At 47.1% G+C, this 19,725-nt stretch overlaps 1 protein-coding gene across 2 annotated transcripts; it reads right to left on the reverse strand.

Moving 5' to 3' along the window:
• Positions 1 to 297: 297 nt before the first annotated feature.
• On the reverse strand, positions 298 to 19,519 carry LOC110493700 (axin-2). Of its 2 annotated transcripts, none has more exons than XM_090204819.1 (10): positions 18,939 to 19,519; positions 16,491 to 17,421; positions 13,689 to 13,829; positions 10,562 to 10,664; positions 8,563 to 8,703; positions 7,365 to 7,762; positions 6,647 to 7,075; positions 6,311 to 6,406; positions 4,792 to 4,959; positions 298 to 2,117 (listed from the first exon to the last, which is right to left on the reverse strand). In XM_090204819.1, exons 2-10 carry the CDS (start codon positions 17,312 to 17,314, stop codon positions 1,991 to 1,993), a joined length of 2,427 nt encoding a protein of 808 aa, XP_090060945.1. In that variant the 5' UTR covers positions 17,315 to 17,421; positions 18,939 to 19,519; the 3' UTR covers positions 298 to 1,990. The 2 variants fall into 2 exon arrangements, with proteins under 2 accessions (XP_090060945.1, XP_090060944.1); XM_090204818.1 differs by having other exon boundaries at positions 18,388 to 19,196.
• Positions 19,520 to 19,725: the final 206 nt, after the last annotated feature.

The following is a 19,725-nucleotide window of genomic DNA, read 5'->3' on the forward strand; positions in this document are numbered from 1 at the left end:
CACGATGCCCACTTCCGTTTGGTGTTGAACCCCTTCAGCTTTACAGTCATCATTCTGCAGCCGTCTTGTACTAACTTTCCTCGATCATACGGATTCCAATCCTGTAGAGAACTACAGAATCCTAACTTGAATTCAAGTGTTCAATTCAAGTGATCTGAAGAGAAAAGGTGGAAATGTAATCTTGTGTCTGGAATGTTTCTCCAAAGAGGAGAGTTTTTGTTCTTACTGTCATATGCATTATCACACAACCGAGCATTCCCGTTTGCAATTGAACAAGAGAAATGAGCAGACAAAAGCTTTCATTTGAAAAATATAAAACTTTAATAAAGGGCTACATCTCTTAATAATTACAATAATTATAGGTCCAGGTAAATCTTTAAATGAAACTCTGTATATAATGTATAATTTACAGTTTAGGTAGAACAACAAAAGAAGCCATGGCGTGATTACAGGATATTATTAAATGCATAAAAAAATATTTTCAACATAAGACCCTTCTGAAAACCAAGGGAATAATTATTAACACCCTGAGTCAGGGTAGTACATGGTATGGCATCCATGTAGGCACAGGTGCTGTACTCATAAAAACACTAGCCATAGTGTTTGTGTCCTTTTATCCATACTTCAACAACAACAACAACAAAAATGCATAATTACAAATGTATACAGGAGCTCTCTGTCGTTTAAGATGTTCTTTTCACAACATTCAAAAAGCTATTGGAGCAACATTTCTTAAACGTTTTTTTTTTCTCTTTGCTAATAAATATGGATCGGAAGCCATTTTGAAAACGTGGCGATATTAAGCCACCGCTTCCTGGAGAGGTGGTTCGTTTCCATAGAAGCGCGACAAGGTTATTTTGGTGTGCTCGCTGTAAACACTATTTCTCCAGGTCCTCTCTGTTCACCTAATCCTAATTCATGTTCCTTTCTTTCTCGTCTTTCCCTGTGCGGTGCCTGGTCCACAAACAAAGGCACAACAACTAAGAAGGATAGAGCTCGGTGTTGGAGTGAGAGAAAACCAACTACTCTTACTCTGGCTCACAAATGGAAGAGAACACATATCAGCAGCAGCATATATTAAGACTGGGTTGGTTGGTTGGTTTACTACGACAGTGGAAGGTTCAGTCTCAGCAGACCCCTGGTATAGTGACGTTGGACAGGGGTAAAGGGGGGGGGGGGGGGGCAAGTTTGGGGGAGTGGGGGCACTAGGCTAGTGTCATGACCTTCGTGACATTACAAGGTAAATGCATTTTTTTTTAAATCACCACAGTATTCTCCCAATACTCGAAGCAGCTTGTCCATCAACTGGACATGAGGGGGGAGGGGGGGGTAGACAAGTTGAAGGTGAGGGAGAGAGAGGACATTTTTTTAATAAATACTAAAACTTTCAACTCATGACAAAAGCGCATCAATATAATAGAATACATGTATATATACACATATTTGCATGTATGTATATGCACACGTACAGAAGTTTCATTTTGTAACAACGTTTGCACAATGTTATAAGAGCAGGTGGCGGCACACGCAGGGCTTCTGGTGCTGTAGCCAGTCCACCGCAGGTGATCAGGGAGCAACGTTCTCACAACGTTACCATTATTTAAATTGCAACGTTAGTCTCTCGTAATGGACAAACAGTCATCTGCATCTTCAGTGGTTAAATTCAGGGAGCCTAGAGGCCTCCAGTCGCCGTCTCTCTCTCTCTCTCTCTGTCTGTAGTGTCGTTCCCTTGTGTTTCTAAGGCTGATTGGTTTAGAAAGTCAGGGGGGGCGGGGCCTCTTCTGGGTTCGGCATACTTCATTGGCTCGTGTTCCTTCAATCACACTCCTCATGCTGGATATATTAACTCTTATTTAGCTTAATAGTAGGAAAGAAAGTCTAGAGCTTTTTCCCCCAATCAAGTCAATCACTCCGGTTCCTCGCGACAGTCTGTGCCCTGGAGGTTGGGTATTTGGTTGATGGGTACGGTAGGGTGGGCATAAGGGTGGCATCAGTCCATCCTCTCCACCTTACCCAGGACCTTGCCCTCGTACATGGGCAGAAGGGCGCCGTCCTCCCATACCTCCTCGAACACGGCCCCGCACTCAAACTCATCGCTGGCCTTCTTGAAGTAGTACCTGGAGAGAAATGAGAGAGAGAGGGGCAGGGTCAGAATACAAAACAATACTAGCATGGTATCTTCCTCTTTAACTTAACACGATGGACGAGAACCAACTCCACACACACACCTACACAACCAACTCCACACACACAATGACTCAAACCCGTATCCAAGCTGCCTTGGGTCACACAGTTCAGCGCCATCCCTCTCACTTCAAACAACAAAGCTTGACTGCATTACACCACACCAACACCACTGACAAACTGAACCTGGCAACCCCAACCACTCCAAAAAGTTTGGGTTGCCAGGTTTGGTTTGAACTCTGTCAGTGATCATTTCAAGGAATTAGCAGCAGCAGCAGCAGAGACTAAAAAGAGAGAGAGAGTGGGAGCTAAAGGAACTTGACTGCTGGCCATTGTACAGATGCCTATCTGTCCTGGAAGGTCTCATTAAAGTTGAAGGGCTAATTAGGACCTGTCTTAAGGCCCCCCCTCCCTCTCCTAGCACTGAGCTCCCCTTGTCTAGCCTGGCCTTTTAATTGTGCCCCACTGTCAAATGAAGGGCCTTCCTTTCACTAGGGCTGACATTTCAGGTGCCTGAGAGTCTGCCTGTCACCGCACGCCCCACACACACCTACTAACACACTGCTAGAGACAACTATGGAGACACACACAGAAAGACACAGAGAGAAAGACACAGAGACAGAGAGAGGCAATGAAACACACACGCACAGACAGACAGAAACTCTGGGCAGCTTTCCGATCACCAGCAGAGAACAGAGGGAGAGCGAGGAGAAGAGGAGCAGGCCTCTCTCCCGGACCCCCTCCGTGGGTGTGATAGATTGGACGCGGGCCGGGGCCCGAAGGCCAATACCCCGCGAGGGGGAGGACACCAATCCAGACAGTCTCCTGGAGGTCAAGGAGTCACCTCACCAAACACCCCCACATCCCTCCCTTCCCCAAAGATCCCAGGGTTGACTCAGCTCAGTCTATGAAGTCTACTGCCCAGAGTTTCCAATGATATCTTCTCCCCTGGCTTTAAAATGCAGTGATGATCAGCGGGGGAGATTTACTGATCAGCTTTGTAATGGAAAATGCATAATTTTACCTATGTACGCCTGGGCCCAGGAATTCAGAAATGTTTTTATGAGCGACGCCGACCTACAAGTCATACAAACAACACGTGTAGCGTGTAAAAAAAACATGTCCACCCCCCCCCCACACTTCTCCATCGTGTTTTAAAAAAATCGTACTTAAGCGCGAGCGGAGAGGCTTGGCAAACGACGGGGTAAACGGTGAGGGGGGGGGGGGGGGGGTTGAGGAAGCGTTGTACAGCTGCTCCGATCAAGGTTTGTGTGTCGTAAATACTCCCGACTGGGATTTTTGGGGTGTGGATGGTTGGGTGTTGCTATGGGTTTTTGGCATGATGCATCTTCAAGACGGTTGAAGGTTGTAGTGAGGGGCCTCAAACCTTTCTGGAATTCTGAACACTGAAACTATTAAAAAGGTCCAGGCCTTAGCCAAGTGCATCTTCGCGGCATAAATCAATTCTAAATAGATGCTTGTGTTTCTTGCCATTTAAATCACAACCCTACGCTTCTTTTCAGAGAGAGAGAATGGGGGAGAAAGAGAGGGAGAGAGAAGTGGAGATGGAGAATGGGGAGGGAGAGAAAAGGAGTATTTCCATTGGATCATGTTATATATGGCAAAACATTTCTCTCTGTGCAACATCTGGCACCGATATCGTCTGGCAGCGTGGCCGAGTACTGTTCTCCTGCCATGTTGAAATGAACCAACTCCACACATTCTGAACCATTAGAGCCATCGGCTTCAAAAATCGCCCTTTCTTTCCCGGAAGAGTTACGGTATAGTGTGGGTGGATGTAGCTCGGACTAACAAGCAGATGTGGATGGGGGTTTAGAATCGAGATACGCATGTCTCGGAATACTTTGTCTTTTCGGTGCTACAACCTATACATATGACGGTCATTAAAATACTCTACTTTACTCTACAGTCCACCTTTAGGTATAGGTTCCATGAATGTGAAATAGTGTGAAACGATTCAGTCCCTCTCTAATTCTTAACATAATGAAGTCAAAGCCACTTTCAACGACTACTAAACAAAACACCAGTCATTTTGACAACTCATGCAACCCTTTTCAAAAAAAAAAAAAAAAGGAATCTAAGAAGGAAAAAGGTGCCTGTGATTCTGCCTGATCTAATCCGTGGGAGGATTTTGGGGGCCTCGCAGTGGCGTGTTGAGTCTTTGTGCACAAAATAAAAGGCCTGGACTTCAAAGCCATCCTTATTAAGACTGCCTTACTATGGAAATCAATAGCAGATGTGAACCAAATATCACTCCAGTAAATCCCCCCCCTTTCCTCTCTGTACAGTGGATCGACCCATCCCTCCTCTCGCTAAGCCAGAATTCTGCTCTTCCTTCTCACGACTCCACATACAAAGCTGAGAGCTCCAGCTTTTCACACACGTTTAGTTCATACACAAACACACATGTACATAGACAAACACACACACACACACACATTCAAATCGTGGGGGAAAAAGTGTGTCTTGCTCTTCAGCAAAGTGTGTTGTGCATGAAATGTGTGTTTACCTATAGTTGTACATTAAAGGTGTGCTGTGCATGAAAGGTGTGTGTGTGTGTGTGTGTGTGCTCATCTAGGTGTTTACCTGTAATTGCCTTTTTTGCTAAGCTGCTCCTTGAAGTGTCCCAGGGTGAGACTGTGTGTCTTCATCATGCTGCGGTAGGGGATCTCCTCACCACAGAAGAAGTAGGTGACCACCAGGTCACAGCCAGACACACTCGCGCCGCTGATCGACTTCTTTGGCTCTTTCCACCTGGAAACAGAGAGACAAGCAACACATTAGATAAATAAAGCATAACCTGATCCCAGAGCTAAAACTAAACATTTACATTTGAATAATAAGCACAGAAATTCTTATGCAGAGCGACAAACACACCCAACACGGGCAGTGTGTAACTGTTGGTTGGGAAGTTAGGCAGAACTGAATAAGCTGAATTTAGTGAGGATTAGCTCAGGTAAGGTGAACCTGACTCGATTACAGGTGTGTGTATGTGCGTTTCATCCCACACACACACACACACACACTTCCTCGTTCACTTCCAGGGGCCTTTTCGAGGTCCTACACTTCAGACGCGGGCGCCTGCTAGCCTTAGACAGCTGGCCCGCTGAAGGTCAGCCAATTAAATCTCCAAAAGACCCTGGCAGTCAGGTGGCTACGGCCCTAACATCAAACACAACCAAGCTGCCCTACACACACAGATACAGATACACACACCAACACACACACAGGGCCAGCGTAGCGAAGAGAGGGCCAAAATAACAACCAGGGGTTGTTACCTTCCATGTGCACGTCTGTGTATCCGCTGGTGTATGTGTGCGTGTGTATGTGTATGTATATGTGTGTGCGTGTGTGTATGTATGTGTATGTGTGTGCGTGTGTATGTGTATGTATGTATATGTGTGTGTGTATGTATGTATATGTATGTATATATGTGTGTGAGGACTACACCTAGGGGAAATCAGAGAAAGAGAGGCAGCGAGAACAAAGGGAGAGACATGCTGACTCACACTATCCCTACCGAGGGGAAATCAGAGAGAGGAAGAGAGGCAGCGAGAACAACGGGAGAGACATGCTGACTCACACTATCCCTACCGAGGGAAAATCAGAGAGAGGAAGAGAGGCAGCGAGAACAACGGGAGAGACATGCTGACTCACACTATCCCTACCGAGGGGAAATCAGAGAGAGGAAGAGAGGCAGTGAGAACAACGGGAGAGACATGCTGACTCACACTATCCCTACCGAGGGGAAATCAGAGAGACGAAGAGAGGCAGCGAGAACAACGGGAGAGACATGCTGACTCACACTATCCCTACCGAGGGGAAATCAGAGAGAGGAAGAGAGGCAGCGAGAACAAAGGGAGAGACATGCTGACTCACACTATCCCTACCGAGGGGAAATCAGAGAGAGGAAGAGAGGCAGTGAGAACAACGGGAGAGACATGCTGACTCACACTATCCCTACCGAGGGGAAATCAGAGAGAGGAAGAGAGGCAGCAAGAACAAAGGGAGAGACATGCTGACTCACACTATCCCTACCGAGGGGAAATCAGAGAGAGAAAGAGAGGCAGCGAGAACAAAGGGAGAGAGAGGAAGATGAACATACTCGTCTGTTTGAAGTGCGGGGCTGGACAGAGGAGGGTTTCCACTGGGGAAAGGCACAGGGTGACTCCTGTCTCTTTGAAGGCTGGTCGTTGAAGGCCTGTCAGTCACATAGAAAGACAAAGATACAATAGAATGAGATTGATGGCATCAGTATTCATGACACAGATGGAGAAAACACTGGAAAACAGGTGTAGGCTTCAACAGTCGCCTGAAGTCAGACATTTTCAGAAAATCCCACACTAAATTTGGATTGAGTCATTTGGCTCATTATAAATGACTATACATTGCAAGCTAGGACAAAGAGGGGCTATATGAGTGTGTGTGTGTGTGTGCCTACCTCTGTTTGGGGGGCTTGGAGACCTCCTCTAGCCTCCTGCAGGCTTCTTCTAACTGGGCCAGAGTGTTGGGCGGGGGCAGGGGGGGCATGGCCGGGTCCTGGATGAAGGGGTGGGCCGGATGGTGACCTCCACGGAGGTGACCACCCGTGCCGCACACGCCTCCCCAGGAAGAGTGCGTTCGGACGGGAAGCGTCTTGGGCGTGGAGGGTTCCGGGAGGTGGATCTTCTTCAGCCCCTGAGTGCTGCCGTGAGGTTTGTTCTTGCCCTGCCTCTCGCTCTCCAGGATCCACTGCCAGACGTTCTGCGAGCGGTCCGTGGAGTCCAGGGGCAGGTGGGGCGGGGACGTGACCCCGTCGCCGCCGTTGGCCTGGCTCAGGCGTATGCCTTCGCACGGCTTCCCCGGCCGCTTGGACAAACTGCTGCAGCGGCTGGAGAAAGACAGAGAGGAGAGGGTTTACATGGGACTCTTCCACCAGGAGAGGCTACATCTACAACAAGCACCAGCGATAGGAACAAAACGGTTCGGTTCAGTTAAAATGAAACTCAAGTAGGACGGTCATATCCATAAGATAAGTGCACAGTTTAAAATCACTGACCCAAGTACAGCCCTAAGGTTGTTTGTGAAGTCTATGTGAACTGACCCCCAGCACAACTCGAAAGTAAATGTAGTGAATTGTGAACGAACCCCAGTACAGGTGATATTGTATGTGAACTGACCCGGGGGTGAAGTCGGAGTAGTCGGCGCCCCCTGGGGGACAGAGGCACTGGATGTGCTGCGCCGCCTCGGCCTCGATCTGCTCCTTGCTCTTGGGGCCGGTGGAGGTGTGGTGGTGGATGTAGTGGTGGTGGATGTGCTTGGTCGACTGCCTATTCCCAGCCAACAGGCCTTTGGTGGCCCCCGGATACGAGGGCCCCAGGAAGGGAACCACGGCGGCGGAGGGCCGGTCGGGAGAGCACGAGCGAGGCGAGTGGCGGATCATGCCGGGCGACTGACATCCGGGCGTCTTGAGCACCCGGGACAGGTGCTCGTCTAGGATGGCCTGAGCGTCCTCGTCGGCGCCGGATGAGGGGAGCGGAACGGTGGTGGAGGGGTCGCTCTCGTCCCTCTCCTCCTCCTGCACACACACAAAGACATAATGCTTTAAAACATGGACGCAATATAGAAGTACAGGGACAATATAACCTACTCAATTCCATAACACTACAAATATAAGCATTGCTAGCTTGCTAAACCCAACCAAATGACATTTGCGGAAAACGCTACTTCAGTCAGTCGACAGTACTTCGACCATTCGCAGCAAACTTCACACTGCGACAAACACCAGCTACTGTATTGGCTTGTGAAGTAGCGGAGGCTAATTCTATGGCGTAACTTGATTTGACTTCCAGTTTCTTTCACCCTGGTTCTACTTGCCAACAGGCTTTGGGTGTGCTAGCGTCTTCTTTCTTCATCTATAATGCACAGCAAGCCCAGACTCACAAAGAGACCGGCACCACACACACTCAGCAATACGCCACTGGAGAGTTGAGCGCTAAGCGCTAACCATTTGAATAAACTTCAAGTGTGCCAAGAAACATAAGTTTGAACTTCCACAGAAGAAGGGACTTTAAGAGAAGAAGTCTCTTAAACTGCACGGCAGACCCTTAGTCGGTTAAATTCTTTCTAAAGCAAGACCGCACGCAAAGTCTCTTTGAATCAAGGAAGAAGGGTCAGCTAGCTAGCTACAACCTTAACTTCTCACATGGCTCCTCCTATCTACATTGTCTTTCTAGGTAGCAAAGACAGGGTTCAGGACTGGAGGGTCACCTAAACTAGGTCGCAATGGAACGTTCCACAGCTCATTGCTCAATGCAGGTGGGTTGGGGAATGAGGTGGGATGTACCAATGTAGTTTGGGAAGGGGGGGTTTTCTTACCTCCTGGATCTGCTGTAGCCTCTCCTCCAGGGAGCTCATGGTGTCCTGCTCCCTCTTCAGTTTCTCCAGTCTGGAGATGAGCTGGGCGGCGAAGGCCGAGGGCTCCACCGGCGTCATCTCCTTAGGCAGCCTGTGTGTCCTCTGTAGGGGGAGATGGGAGAAAGGACACTTTTGAGTGTGTGTTTGAGTGAGTGTGAGTTAGTTGTCCCTAGTTTGCCCCCTGATTCCTCCAGTGCCCTCTCCTCTAACTCTATAGGCCTCCTTTGATGCCCTTGCCCCTGGGCTAACCCCTAGCCCGATACTCCCTCCCCATGCCCGCTGTCCTTGGCACCGCCTGCCGGTCGGCGGGGTAGCGGGATAGAGGAGGGGGGGTAGCAGTTGGCCTGGCTCCGAGGAGGAGGGCCCCCCGCCTGCGCCCTCTGTACTCCGACCAAGCCATCAGCGGAGGCAGCCTCTGAAGTCAGCACACTTCAAAGGGGCCCTTGTCAAACATCAAACACTCCAACCCTTGGGGTGGGAGGGACACGCGGCTTTAAATCTCCCCGAATAAAAGACAGATATCGACAGTCAGAGGAGGAGGCAGAGAAGAAGAAAAAATGGAGGGGGACAATATTAAAACAAAAAGAGGACGGAAAAAATGAGGAAGAGGATTGAGAGATGTGTGGAGTGGTAGGAGGGAGGGAGAGGAGTCAAATACCAGGGAGATCTAAGGGGGAAGTGGTAATTTATTTCCTGACTGCACGCAGGGCACCTCTGAGGTACTGTAGTCGCATTATCCTATTTTTCTCTAACTATATGTGCCGGCTTCTCTCATCTTCTTTTCTGTATTATTATGTGGCGCACTGGCTTTCTTGATTTGACTCTCTTTTTGTTGTTCCTCTCATCTCTTTGTAGAGACGATGAAGGGAAGTGAGAAGAAAGGAGCGAGAGGGGCTGCTGGCAAAGGCGCGTCAGCGCCGCGCAGAGCCCCTGCTGCCTGAGGCTGGTGCATCTTGGGAGCCCAAGCCATCTCCAAATCAGGAGGGAGACATTAAAAGGAGAGCAAGTGGGGAAGGGAGGGAGCGAGGAGAGACAGAGAAACAGACAACAAGGGCCCCTTCTACTTGGCTACAGCCCTCCCTACACAACACAACACACCCACACACACAAAGCCTTCCCTATGCATCAAGACAGTACACAAACACATTGTGAAGGGAAGAGGACAAAACTATTTGCATTGGTTGTTTTCTGACACGGGTGCCCAATCTAACCACTCCAAGCCCTAGAGCTGTGCCATGAAGTACCACGTATTTAGAGGCCCCTGCTTGCACATGACACTACAGGCAGTGGGGGTGGTGAGAGTCATATGGGGGCTGGGGGGCTACTGTCACAAAAGGGGAGTGTGTGTGTGTGGGGGGGGGGGGGGGGGGGGGGCTCTGTTGGAGGTTGTCAATAAAGAGGCCAGGCAACCTGGGTCCTATTCATTCATCGCCAAGATCAAAGCACAGGGCTGAGAAGTAAGCTGGCTGATTTAGGGAGCATCACAGGGCTTGGTTCTGTGACCCCTGACTTCTAACGATAATCATCCTCATTATCACCACCGTCATCATTATCACATTTTTTTTATTTTATTTTTTACACTATGCATTTATAACATTCTTAACTAAGTTCTGGTGGTGAAACACAAGGAAGGAAAGCAACGGGGGTCTATAGATGAAAGCTATAAATGACAGCTGTTGGACAAGGGGAGGGAGGGAGAGGGTGTATACGGTTGAGCAGGAGAGAAAGTAAGTGATATGAAAAAAACTTTCATTTACCCTGACTTTTGATAGGAAAATGAGCGGGGAGAATATAGTATTCTATCACAACATCATAACACCATAAAAGAAGAAGAAAACAGGGAACCGGGTTGTAAAGGGAGATTGAGAAAAGTTTGTGGAGTTTTAAAGATATAAAGACACTGTGTATGAAGACAGCAGACATCAAAAAAACAGGAAGTAAAACAGGGAGCGGGACTCACAGGAAAGTGGGGTAGCGAGACCAGGCCGTTGATCTTGACGCTGCGGTGCATCTCCCGCTGGATCTGCTTCTTGGTGCCCAGCTTGTATGGAGGGATCCCATCTCTGTCAGAAGGGACACAGGTAGGGAACAGGGTCAATAACACAGTCACAGGTCACTCAAAATGTCCCCTGAAGAGCCAGGGATTAGTTAGCAAACTAGCAACGCTAACCGCTACATATCTATCTCCATAGAAACATTTCAATTTTCTTGCCACCCTTTCTCTTTGCTTAGAACCAAGTAATACCCCCAATGTACTAGCGAGGTGAAAGACATTAGCCTAGCGATGTGGACAGAACCCTGAGGGGAGGCTGATCGTCACTGAAGTGATCAGCCCAGCACCACCCTGACCCCAGGTGGGCACATCACAGCCCAAATCAAAGACCTGAGGAACCCCTTGAAGGGCCTTGAAGCCAAGGCAACAAAAACACACCGGGACAATGGGGGGAGATATGCTAAACATCCCGTCGCTGGGGTTCAAAAGTGCCCCACTGATAAGTTCCCATCAGTCCTTGTCAACACTGGAAGGGACTGATTTTTCAAAATAGCAGCCAAGTGAGGTACTTTCAACTCCAGCCTCAGTAACAAGGACTACCTTGAGAAAGCTGGCTAAGAGAAGAAGCCTAGAACGCTGCTACTCGAGGGGCTTAGCGGTCTTGCTTAAAGCGGTGTACAACGTGTAGGTTTGACATAAAGAAAGATTGCCATAATGTGGCTGAAAAAAACAAGTGTCTCTGGACAGTTAATCCTTCAGGCAGTGGCAAGGGGGAAGAAAATACATATTCTTCTCTTTCTCACCCTCCAATGTGTGCTTTTCCAGTCCGCTGCCATTTAAGCCTGGCCAATTATCTTGGCCTTTTTGGTTGCTCAGAAGTGTCTGACCTAGCACAAGCGCTAGTTTTTCCACTGCCTCTTTGAAATCTCACACTCATGCACATATGCACCCGCTGCCATCTTCATTTGGCAAGTATTCCGCCAGCAAGCCTCTGATCTCAGCAACATCAAAAGGCTGGTTTGTAAGATAAGGTAATGTTTGAAGTTAGCGCAACAGCATTCCCTAGCGTCCAAGTAACTCCATAAATAAGATATAAGCAAAAAGTGAAAAGAAAAAAAATCTGCCCCCCCCCAAAAAAAAAAATCCTCATCCTCTTGTTCTTTATCTGGAAATGAGATTCAAATTTGCAGTGTGCCTTTTACCAAACTATAAAAGGACACACTAATCAAATTGTTTCCCCCCAATGAGGAGGAACAAGCTGTGGTTTTTATTATAATCGGTGAGGGGTAGAGAGAGAGAGAGAGAGCAGGCAGACAGGAGATTGTCAAAGGTTCAAAGAACTCTGCAGGGCAGGCCACTGCGAGGCGCTACACTTCGTAACATAAGATGTTTTAATAATTAACATGAAGACGTTTGCAAGAAAAAGACGTGACTGAATTCCAGTGGGATCTATTTTTTTCCACTTAATACATAATTTGGTCAAATGACTGGGTTTGTATGCCTCGGGGTCCTACTTACTCTGCATTACCAGATGGAGCCTAGATAGCACTGTCAACAATGCACATTGAAGAGCGGGATACTTCCCTAACTTTTATCCTAAAAAAAACGTGAGAAACTCATGACAAAGAAAAGTTACAGTTCACAACAAAACAATGTACCAAACAAATACCCAACTCCTTCCACAACACCACTCAATCTATCCCTTTCCCTTTCTCTCTCGCGCTCTCCTCTCATTCCCTCTCTCCTGTTGCATTTTTAAATCAACCCCAGCTCCCCTCCCCAGCAAGCCGGCCCTATGCGATGGCCGAGGCCCTTTGTGATGGTTGTGGTGGCGATGCATATGGGCAAAGAAGAAGAAAACAGACCGTGCCCTCTTTCACGGGCCCTTACTTTATGGGGATCTCCTATTCAGTTGTGCAAGTCATTTTCAAAGCAGACAGCCACCCCTCTTATCCCTCTAAGCTCCCCTCGGCTAACAATAGGCTGAAAGCGATTCAGTTAAGCCTTTTATCCGCCGTGCACTTTATTTTCTCACTCCCTTGCACGCCAAACCCTCACCGTTCCCCTGCTATTGGCTCAGAGTGCAGGAGGAGAGGGTAGGAGAGATGGGAGTAGAGGGAAACAGGGGGGAGGGCGTTGGGGTTGGAGGGGTGAGGGAGGAAGGTTGGGGTTGATTTTGGAGGCGCCCTAATCTGGGCAGTGGGAGTCCCTCCTGACCCTATCCTGGGGTTCAGGAAGGAGTAACCTCCATGAAAGCCTCGCTGACACATGATCGCAGCAGCAGTGGCGCTGCAGCAGCAGAGCGAGAGGGCCAGTAGCAGAGCAGGAAGCCGCGCCACCATGTGAGTAAGCTCCCTTTCATTTGCTGCCAAAATGTTTCAATGAGTTTGTCTTAAGGTCCAAATGGCTATTTCCCCTCACTCTCTCTCTCTCCCTCCCCACCCCCCCTCACTCTCTTTCCCTTCTACTCCTTCAAAGGGAAAAAGCGATTAGATAATATAAAAAAAACAAGGCTGTTGTGGCAGAACGGTGGGTGGGTGGGATGGATACATTTCTACTTTGAGGAAAATTGAGGCAACACTCCACCCCCCCCCGAATATCAAGAAGTTCTGCCTGTAACAGAATAGACATCAAAAGATTTTTCCACATAATGACTTTCACAGACCCCCCCCTCCTTCCCTCGAGGCACTTTATACATTAATATAATTACCTGAACTCAATCTGAAAGGATCATTAAAACCTAAACATCACATTCCATTTCACCACACAAGCTTCCCAGATAGACTTGATATTTAGTCCAATTGTTTCCCGTGTATATATATATATATATATATATATATATATATATATATATATATATATATATATTCATCCATGAAAGGTATTCACTGAATGGCTAAATGAGCCAAGTCATTTTTGAGCTTCAGAATATATAGAAGTTCAGACATGCTTCAGAAAGGCAGGCCTGGAGTCTTGAATGCGAAATGGTTTTCAGAATGGACATGGAGTTGACATGGAATTGACCCCCGACCCAGGTCAAAAGGTGAGAAACCCAGAGAAAACTCAGGGAAGGGAATGCTGAGAGAACACTTACACACTACTGTCGGTCATGGACATGGAGTCGTCCGTCATGGCGTCGCTGGAGATCTCGCTGTCGTTGGCACTGGTGGCGGGGGCGAACACATAGCCCGAGTTGACAAAGTAGGGACTGGCCGGGTCCCCGCGTCTGTGTGACCTGCCAAACACAACAGCAACAGTCCATTTTACACTACAATACATATTCCACCATTTCATTACTGAAACCCAAGTAAAGACCGTCAGTGCCATACAGAGACGTCTATTGGTGAACCTGTATTAGCTATGTCAATGGAGTTTGTGTGTTAACTTGTGTAAATGTTTTAGTAAGAGTCTTTGCTTTGGAGTAAAAGTTTGATTTGAAGTGTTTCGAGTCCGAGTTCCTACAGATTCGAAAAATTAGTCACTTTCGCAAGACTTTGGGGCCTCAGGAATGTGACAACACTCTCTGAGGAGATGTTTTCCCCTTTATTTTCTCTCTCCCTTTCATGTCCCCTCCCCGTCATGCAGGCAGGGAGGTGGGGATGGGGGTGAGGGAAGTGAGCAGCTCAGCTGTATGTGAATGGACAACAGAGCCACTTCCCCTCGCTCTCCTGCTATCTCTCTACCCTTTTGTTTGGGCAAGGCCCCTACTCCCGCACATTTCCACTCTCTGAAGCAGTGTACTCTTTTCTTGAAGTGTTTTTTTCTCCTCCCCTTCCTTCCTCCCTCTCGCTCTGCTCTCTCTCATGTCTTCTCTCCTTAAATCCAGGCCCCTCTGTATACTCCCCTCCTCCTCCTCCTACAACCAAGCCCCCCCCTCCCATCCTTCTAAAGTCTCTCTCTCCCCCTCTCTACTTTTACTCTCTCCTGCTGTGTTGCATTCCTGTTCCACTAGTGAAGGGGGTGGACAGGGAGGAAGGAGGGGAGACCTTGAGCTTGGGGGGGGGGAGAGAGAGCGCAAAAGAGAGAGAGTGTGGGAAGGGGGAAGGAGGGCCTCTCTTTATGAGAATGCCTACTGCCGGGAGGATGACTAAAGCCGTAGGCCCCAGCTCAAACCTGACCTTTGGAGGTTCAAGCAAAGAGTCAGGTATTTAGCGCAGCTGGGCTCTCGGTTACCCCCCCCCCCCCCCCCTCTCTCTCTCTTTTTCTTTCTTTCATTATTCCGCTGTTCCTGTCTCCCTCCAAAGCACATGCTTAGGCTCTGTCAGAGGGATTTCTCTAAAGGACGAGATAAAAGCAGTGGGTAGAAAGGACGTGGAAAAAACATCACAAACGAAAGGGAGAATGAGGGTCTGACGTTGACCTGCGCCGGCTATGTTTTTTCACATTATTTCGGAGGAGAGTGGCTATGTTTCTGAAGGATTTTTACAAATGTTTTTATCTGAGTGCAGTTGCGAAATTAGTTCCACATGTTTCAGATGGAAATGTGTTGACCTAAACAGTTGGTGCTGGGCAGGGGAAAGAAGAGATGAGAGGGGAAAGGGTGGGGAAGAGAGGAGAGGGAGGGGTGGGGGCTATCCCTTTCCTTCAGTGAAACACAAGAATGTGCAGATCACACCAGGAAGCTGAGGAGATGCCCTCATGTCAACAACCCCCGAGTCCCCCTTCAGTTCCCAACTCAACATGGCCCCTTCTGAACATCCTGTCTGCCACAGCAACACTGTCCCCCAGCCTGCTGCTATAACTAATACTCCTGACATAACCCACTGCAAAACTCTGGTAAAATGATCTGGCACACTATTTTAGCATGAAAGTTGAATATGAATTAAGAGAAAATACTAGCAATTTAAAACTTGTCATGAAACTATCATACACTTTTCTCCTCAACAAACATTTCTTCCCAGCGTTACTATTTTGTTTAAGAGGGAAAACTGCCCCTTTTTCAAATCCCTCTTTTCCTATGGACACCGAAAGGAACAAGACACTCTCTAACCACTCTGTGGTAATTGTGTCCAGATGTTGTTTTTATTGTATGGACATACTAGGGGAACAGTTCGGTGAAACACGTCGGAATGGTTCTCTTTGATGCAAAACCTCGTGCATAAAATCCACACTTTCACAATGTTTCTGACTTGAAGAGTTTGCAGCTGTTGGACAATATGTGGGACGAGAGCTTAAGAAACAAACCCAAAAAGCTTTCCAGAAACACTATCTTTGATCTCGGACCAAGAGGCCAATATCTCTTCTGGGCATTACTCACTTTCTTTCTGTGTGCGTGTGTTACATCGTAGTCTGTAATAATAGGACTACTTAATAATAGGCTGAACATTTTTGAAACATCGCATAACTTCACAATGGAATCACTAGTTTCATGTACTAGCTGCAACAGCCAGCCAGGCAGGAATGGTGTCTGAATTCATGCCTCTACTGGAGGAGCGATTTCAAAGCACAGGAAACTTGAGCAAGCCAACAAAGGGCTGACTGCAATACAACATTTACTTGACAGGAAAGACCAGATCCATTGATGTTTTGCACCCCCTAACTAACTGCAGGGCAGAGGGGACAGACAGACATTTTTCCACTTTCAGATTTTTTCCATCCATCAAGCAGCTTTTATCTCAATGGAATTTGTGGGGAAAATGTTGTATTGACATGGCTGGGCAAATAACTAGTTCAAACGCATATTTGCTCTTTACATGTTAATAACCGGATTATATGCTAATTATATGCTATTATCTAATCAGACAACATGCCCAATATCTAATTAATTTACTAATACCAGTAACCTTAGGATCTCTATTCAACATAAGCATATTGACAAACAGCCATAATAAAAACGATCAACTCAATTACCCGATAGACTGTAAACATAATCAATTCAATTAAGACATTCTCTTACCTGTACCCATTCTCCAGCACTTCCGCCGCAGTCCGAATGGAAGCAGTGGCCCGTAGCGCATTGGCAGATAGTCCTACCACAGAGGCTAACGTTGTCGCCTTCAAGTCACAACTCCACTCCTCTTCCTCAATGAGAGGTGGCAGAAATCCGCACATCAATTTGAGGCTCCCGAGACCGCTATGGTTGGCATAAACCGTGTTCTCGCACCCCGTGTGCACATATTCAAGGTATATGTCAGAAGTTAAAAACATCTGGTACGCATTCTCCTCCATGGTTGACTGAATTTCCGTTTGTGCTTGGTCAAACATCGCAGAGTCTATTTGTTGCTTCTTAATACTATCCCTTATGTAGGTTTTAGTGGCAGGTTTCAACTGCTTGGCAACAATGCTGTTGTTTTCAATGTACCGTTTGAAAATAGCTTTGGCAACTCGTAGCGTTTTGGTATCACTGAGGTCCATTTGCCTAAACCCGTTGCAGGCGAACCAAAAGTCCAAAGTGTCCACGCATTTCTCCCGCTCCAGAAAGGTCCTGAACAGGTGAGCACCGTCTTGGTCACCCAGGAGAAAATGCAACGACTTGGTCCACCGGGCGAGCGGTGAATCCGGCGACGCGCTACCCTCAGGTTCACCGAGTCCATCCTCGTTCCTCCTCGGCGTGGAGCCGGGAGACGCGACGGTGACAGCTTTAGCCTTGTTTTGGGCTCTCATTTTGGCATGTTTGCAGGGAGTATGGCATGACGCCTCTCCCTCCTCCCCCGGCACCGGGGGACGGGGAGCATCTTCTCGGAAGCTACTGCTGATATGGTCCGTAAGCGCTCTGCTCATGGCTCCAGCTCCGGTTGCCGTGTGTGCCGTTGTGCCTGCTATGAGCTCCACTGTAATCCTCCTCACTCTCTTAAATCCGCGGGGGAGTTTCTCGGCTCCTTTTCACTCTGAAACAGAAAGTATTGATCTAATCAAAGCCAGATCCAGCTAACTTCAAAGGGAGACATGAAGTAAACAGTCCCTTTCAGATCTCCGCCGGTTTGCAGAGAAAGAAAAATGAAAGGTTTAGTCTCATCAATCTATTTATAATCTAAATGGGGGTTTAGCAACCTATATTTACAGTCTGCATCGATTTGTCACATCAAACGACCGTTGACAAGAACAATCGTTTCACATCGCCAACATTCTTCGCCAAGTACGCACCTAAAATATATTTTACGCATATATCAAAGCGATCACCTGAAACAGCTATCATATCAAATGAATTATCAGTCTAAATGTGCTTCCAATACTGTTATCTGCATTATGCATAAGGATTGCGTTCCCACGAACCACTTGTCCTCATACATCCAGTGTTGCACATCACACAGCCAGCCATCCAAGACAGTGAAAACGCATCCTATGCGCCACAATTGACTACGGTTCCTATAATGGTGAAGATAAGAGCCCCCGTACAATGATCACGATCAACAGTAGCATATAATTCCTTAAAGCATTTGCAGTTAGCCAACTACATTTCAGCTCACATGTAGGCTACAACACATAATTATGGCAGCGAACACTAGGCAACGTGTCTGAGCAACGCGATATGATTACCCTGCACAATACAATATTACTAGGCTACTAGTCAAGATACATTCTTATTCGTTTTTTAAAGAAGCACTTTACGTCATCTTCAATAATGTCACAAGTAAAACTGTCATTATTGTGCCAAATGTGCCATAAGCCCACGCGCCGCTAAACTATTTTTTTGCGCAATCAAAACAACGTACATTGTATCATTTATACTAGCGCTTAGTCTGTTTACAAGATTTGCATAAACAATCGATGTGTCCCAACTACTCATAAATAACATCGTGAAAAGAAAACAGCTCGCGAAGTGTATATAACATGGGCTAGGCTACACCACATACCATTGTAAAACGAAACCCGAATCCAGCAGAAAGTGAAGAAAAAACTATTCCCATTTGCTTATGCTCCGTCCTCTTTAGTAGTATATATCCAACAAAAAGTCCGATGGAAGTGATGGTAATCCGACAGTGGACTAGATTTACTTAGCCACATGTGTCCTTGATGCAATAGGGATAGTCTAATGTACCCTGTCCCATTCAACAACTGACCCCAAAGTACGCAGGCACTGCTTCTATGTAGATCAGAGGGGGTGTCGACATTTCGAGGAGGCGGGAGAGGGGGACCTTGCAGAAAACATCCCACTTTTCCCCTTCTTTCAGACTATGATAAACTACATCAACTAATATTAGTTTCTTCTACAGCCTTCGCAATCACGAAAACATTGATCCCCGGTCTCAGAGTTGCCTTACTTATCCATTCTACGATATTTTCTCGCCCACAAACAACAAGTGTAGCCTACATTTCTCAACTTCAAAGCATTGCAGAAACACATCAAAGCGACCAAGAGAGGGGGCCTTGGTTAAGGTTGCAGAACTGCATTCTTGCAACTTACCATCGATGCACACGAGTCCTTTCCCGTATGATCAGAAACGGTTCACGGCGGAAAAAAAGTAACAACCCAAAAAGTATTACAATTTCACTATCAGAAAGCTGGTGTTAGTCTACTCTGCTCTGATGTTTATCTCAGAGAGAAGAGGAATATAAAATGTAACCCCTGAAAAGAAAGCTCGTTTCCCCTTCCCCAGGTACTGCTTCAAGTAGTCATAGCAAGCTGCAGATCTCCTCTAGGCTATTTCAAAACGAACGGGCTGAGGGTTTAACAGTGGACATCAAAGTAAAGAACCGCCGGCCTGGTCCCGGAAGATACATAAAAACATCTAAACACCTTTCCGATAACAAAAAAACACAGAGGCAAAACAAATTCACTGAATTACATCGCCACACGCTTCAGCCAATATATAGACCCCGAAACACACTGTTGAACAATAGTCGGCCGTACTTAGAAAGCTGTCAGGAGGTTTTCTGGAACGACAAAAGTTTTTACTAGGTTGTAAGGACCTTATCAAAGACTGGCAATCTCGAGCCAACTCCGAGGCTTTGGAACGTCTGAAGTAAGTGATCTACCGCCCCAATAGCATTATCCCTGCAATCCTTCTGTTGCTACATACACTTTAAAGAGACATGCCTCCTTTCCTAAATATTTGGTATTTTAACCTCCTGGTTTCTGCATGGTAGACAATAATGCAAAATTCATGTAAATTCATGTAAACAGTTTATGTAAACAAAGTTGGCTACGCTTCACTTGGGTTTCTCATAAACAAATGCATGTTTTAAATTTG

Source organism: Oncorhynchus mykiss, chromosome 17 (genome assembly GCF_057628025.1).
Source record: "Oncorhynchus mykiss isolate SJ-2025 chromosome 17, ASM5762802v1, whole genome shotgun sequence".
Classification (NCBI taxonomy): domain Eukaryota; kingdom Metazoa; phylum Chordata; class Actinopteri; order Salmoniformes; family Salmonidae; genus Oncorhynchus; species Oncorhynchus mykiss.

What these genes read in the sequence shown, in the direction of transcription:
- LOC110493700 (XM_090204819.1), bottom strand. Translation starts at nt 17,314, where the DNA reads ATGAGCAGAGCGCTTACGGACCATATCAGCAGTAGCTTCCGAGAAGAT. An exon ending in TCCAAGCCCCCCAAACAGAG is followed by an intron (nt 6,407 to 6,646) that starts GTAGGCACACAC and finishes TGTGACTGACAG; the next exon opens with GCCTTCAACGACCAGCCTTC. An exon ending in CCCGCACTTCAAACAGACGA is followed by an intron (nt 4,960 to 6,310) that starts GTATGTTCATCT and finishes CTCTGTTTCCAG; the next exon opens with GTGGAAAGAGCCAAAGAAGT.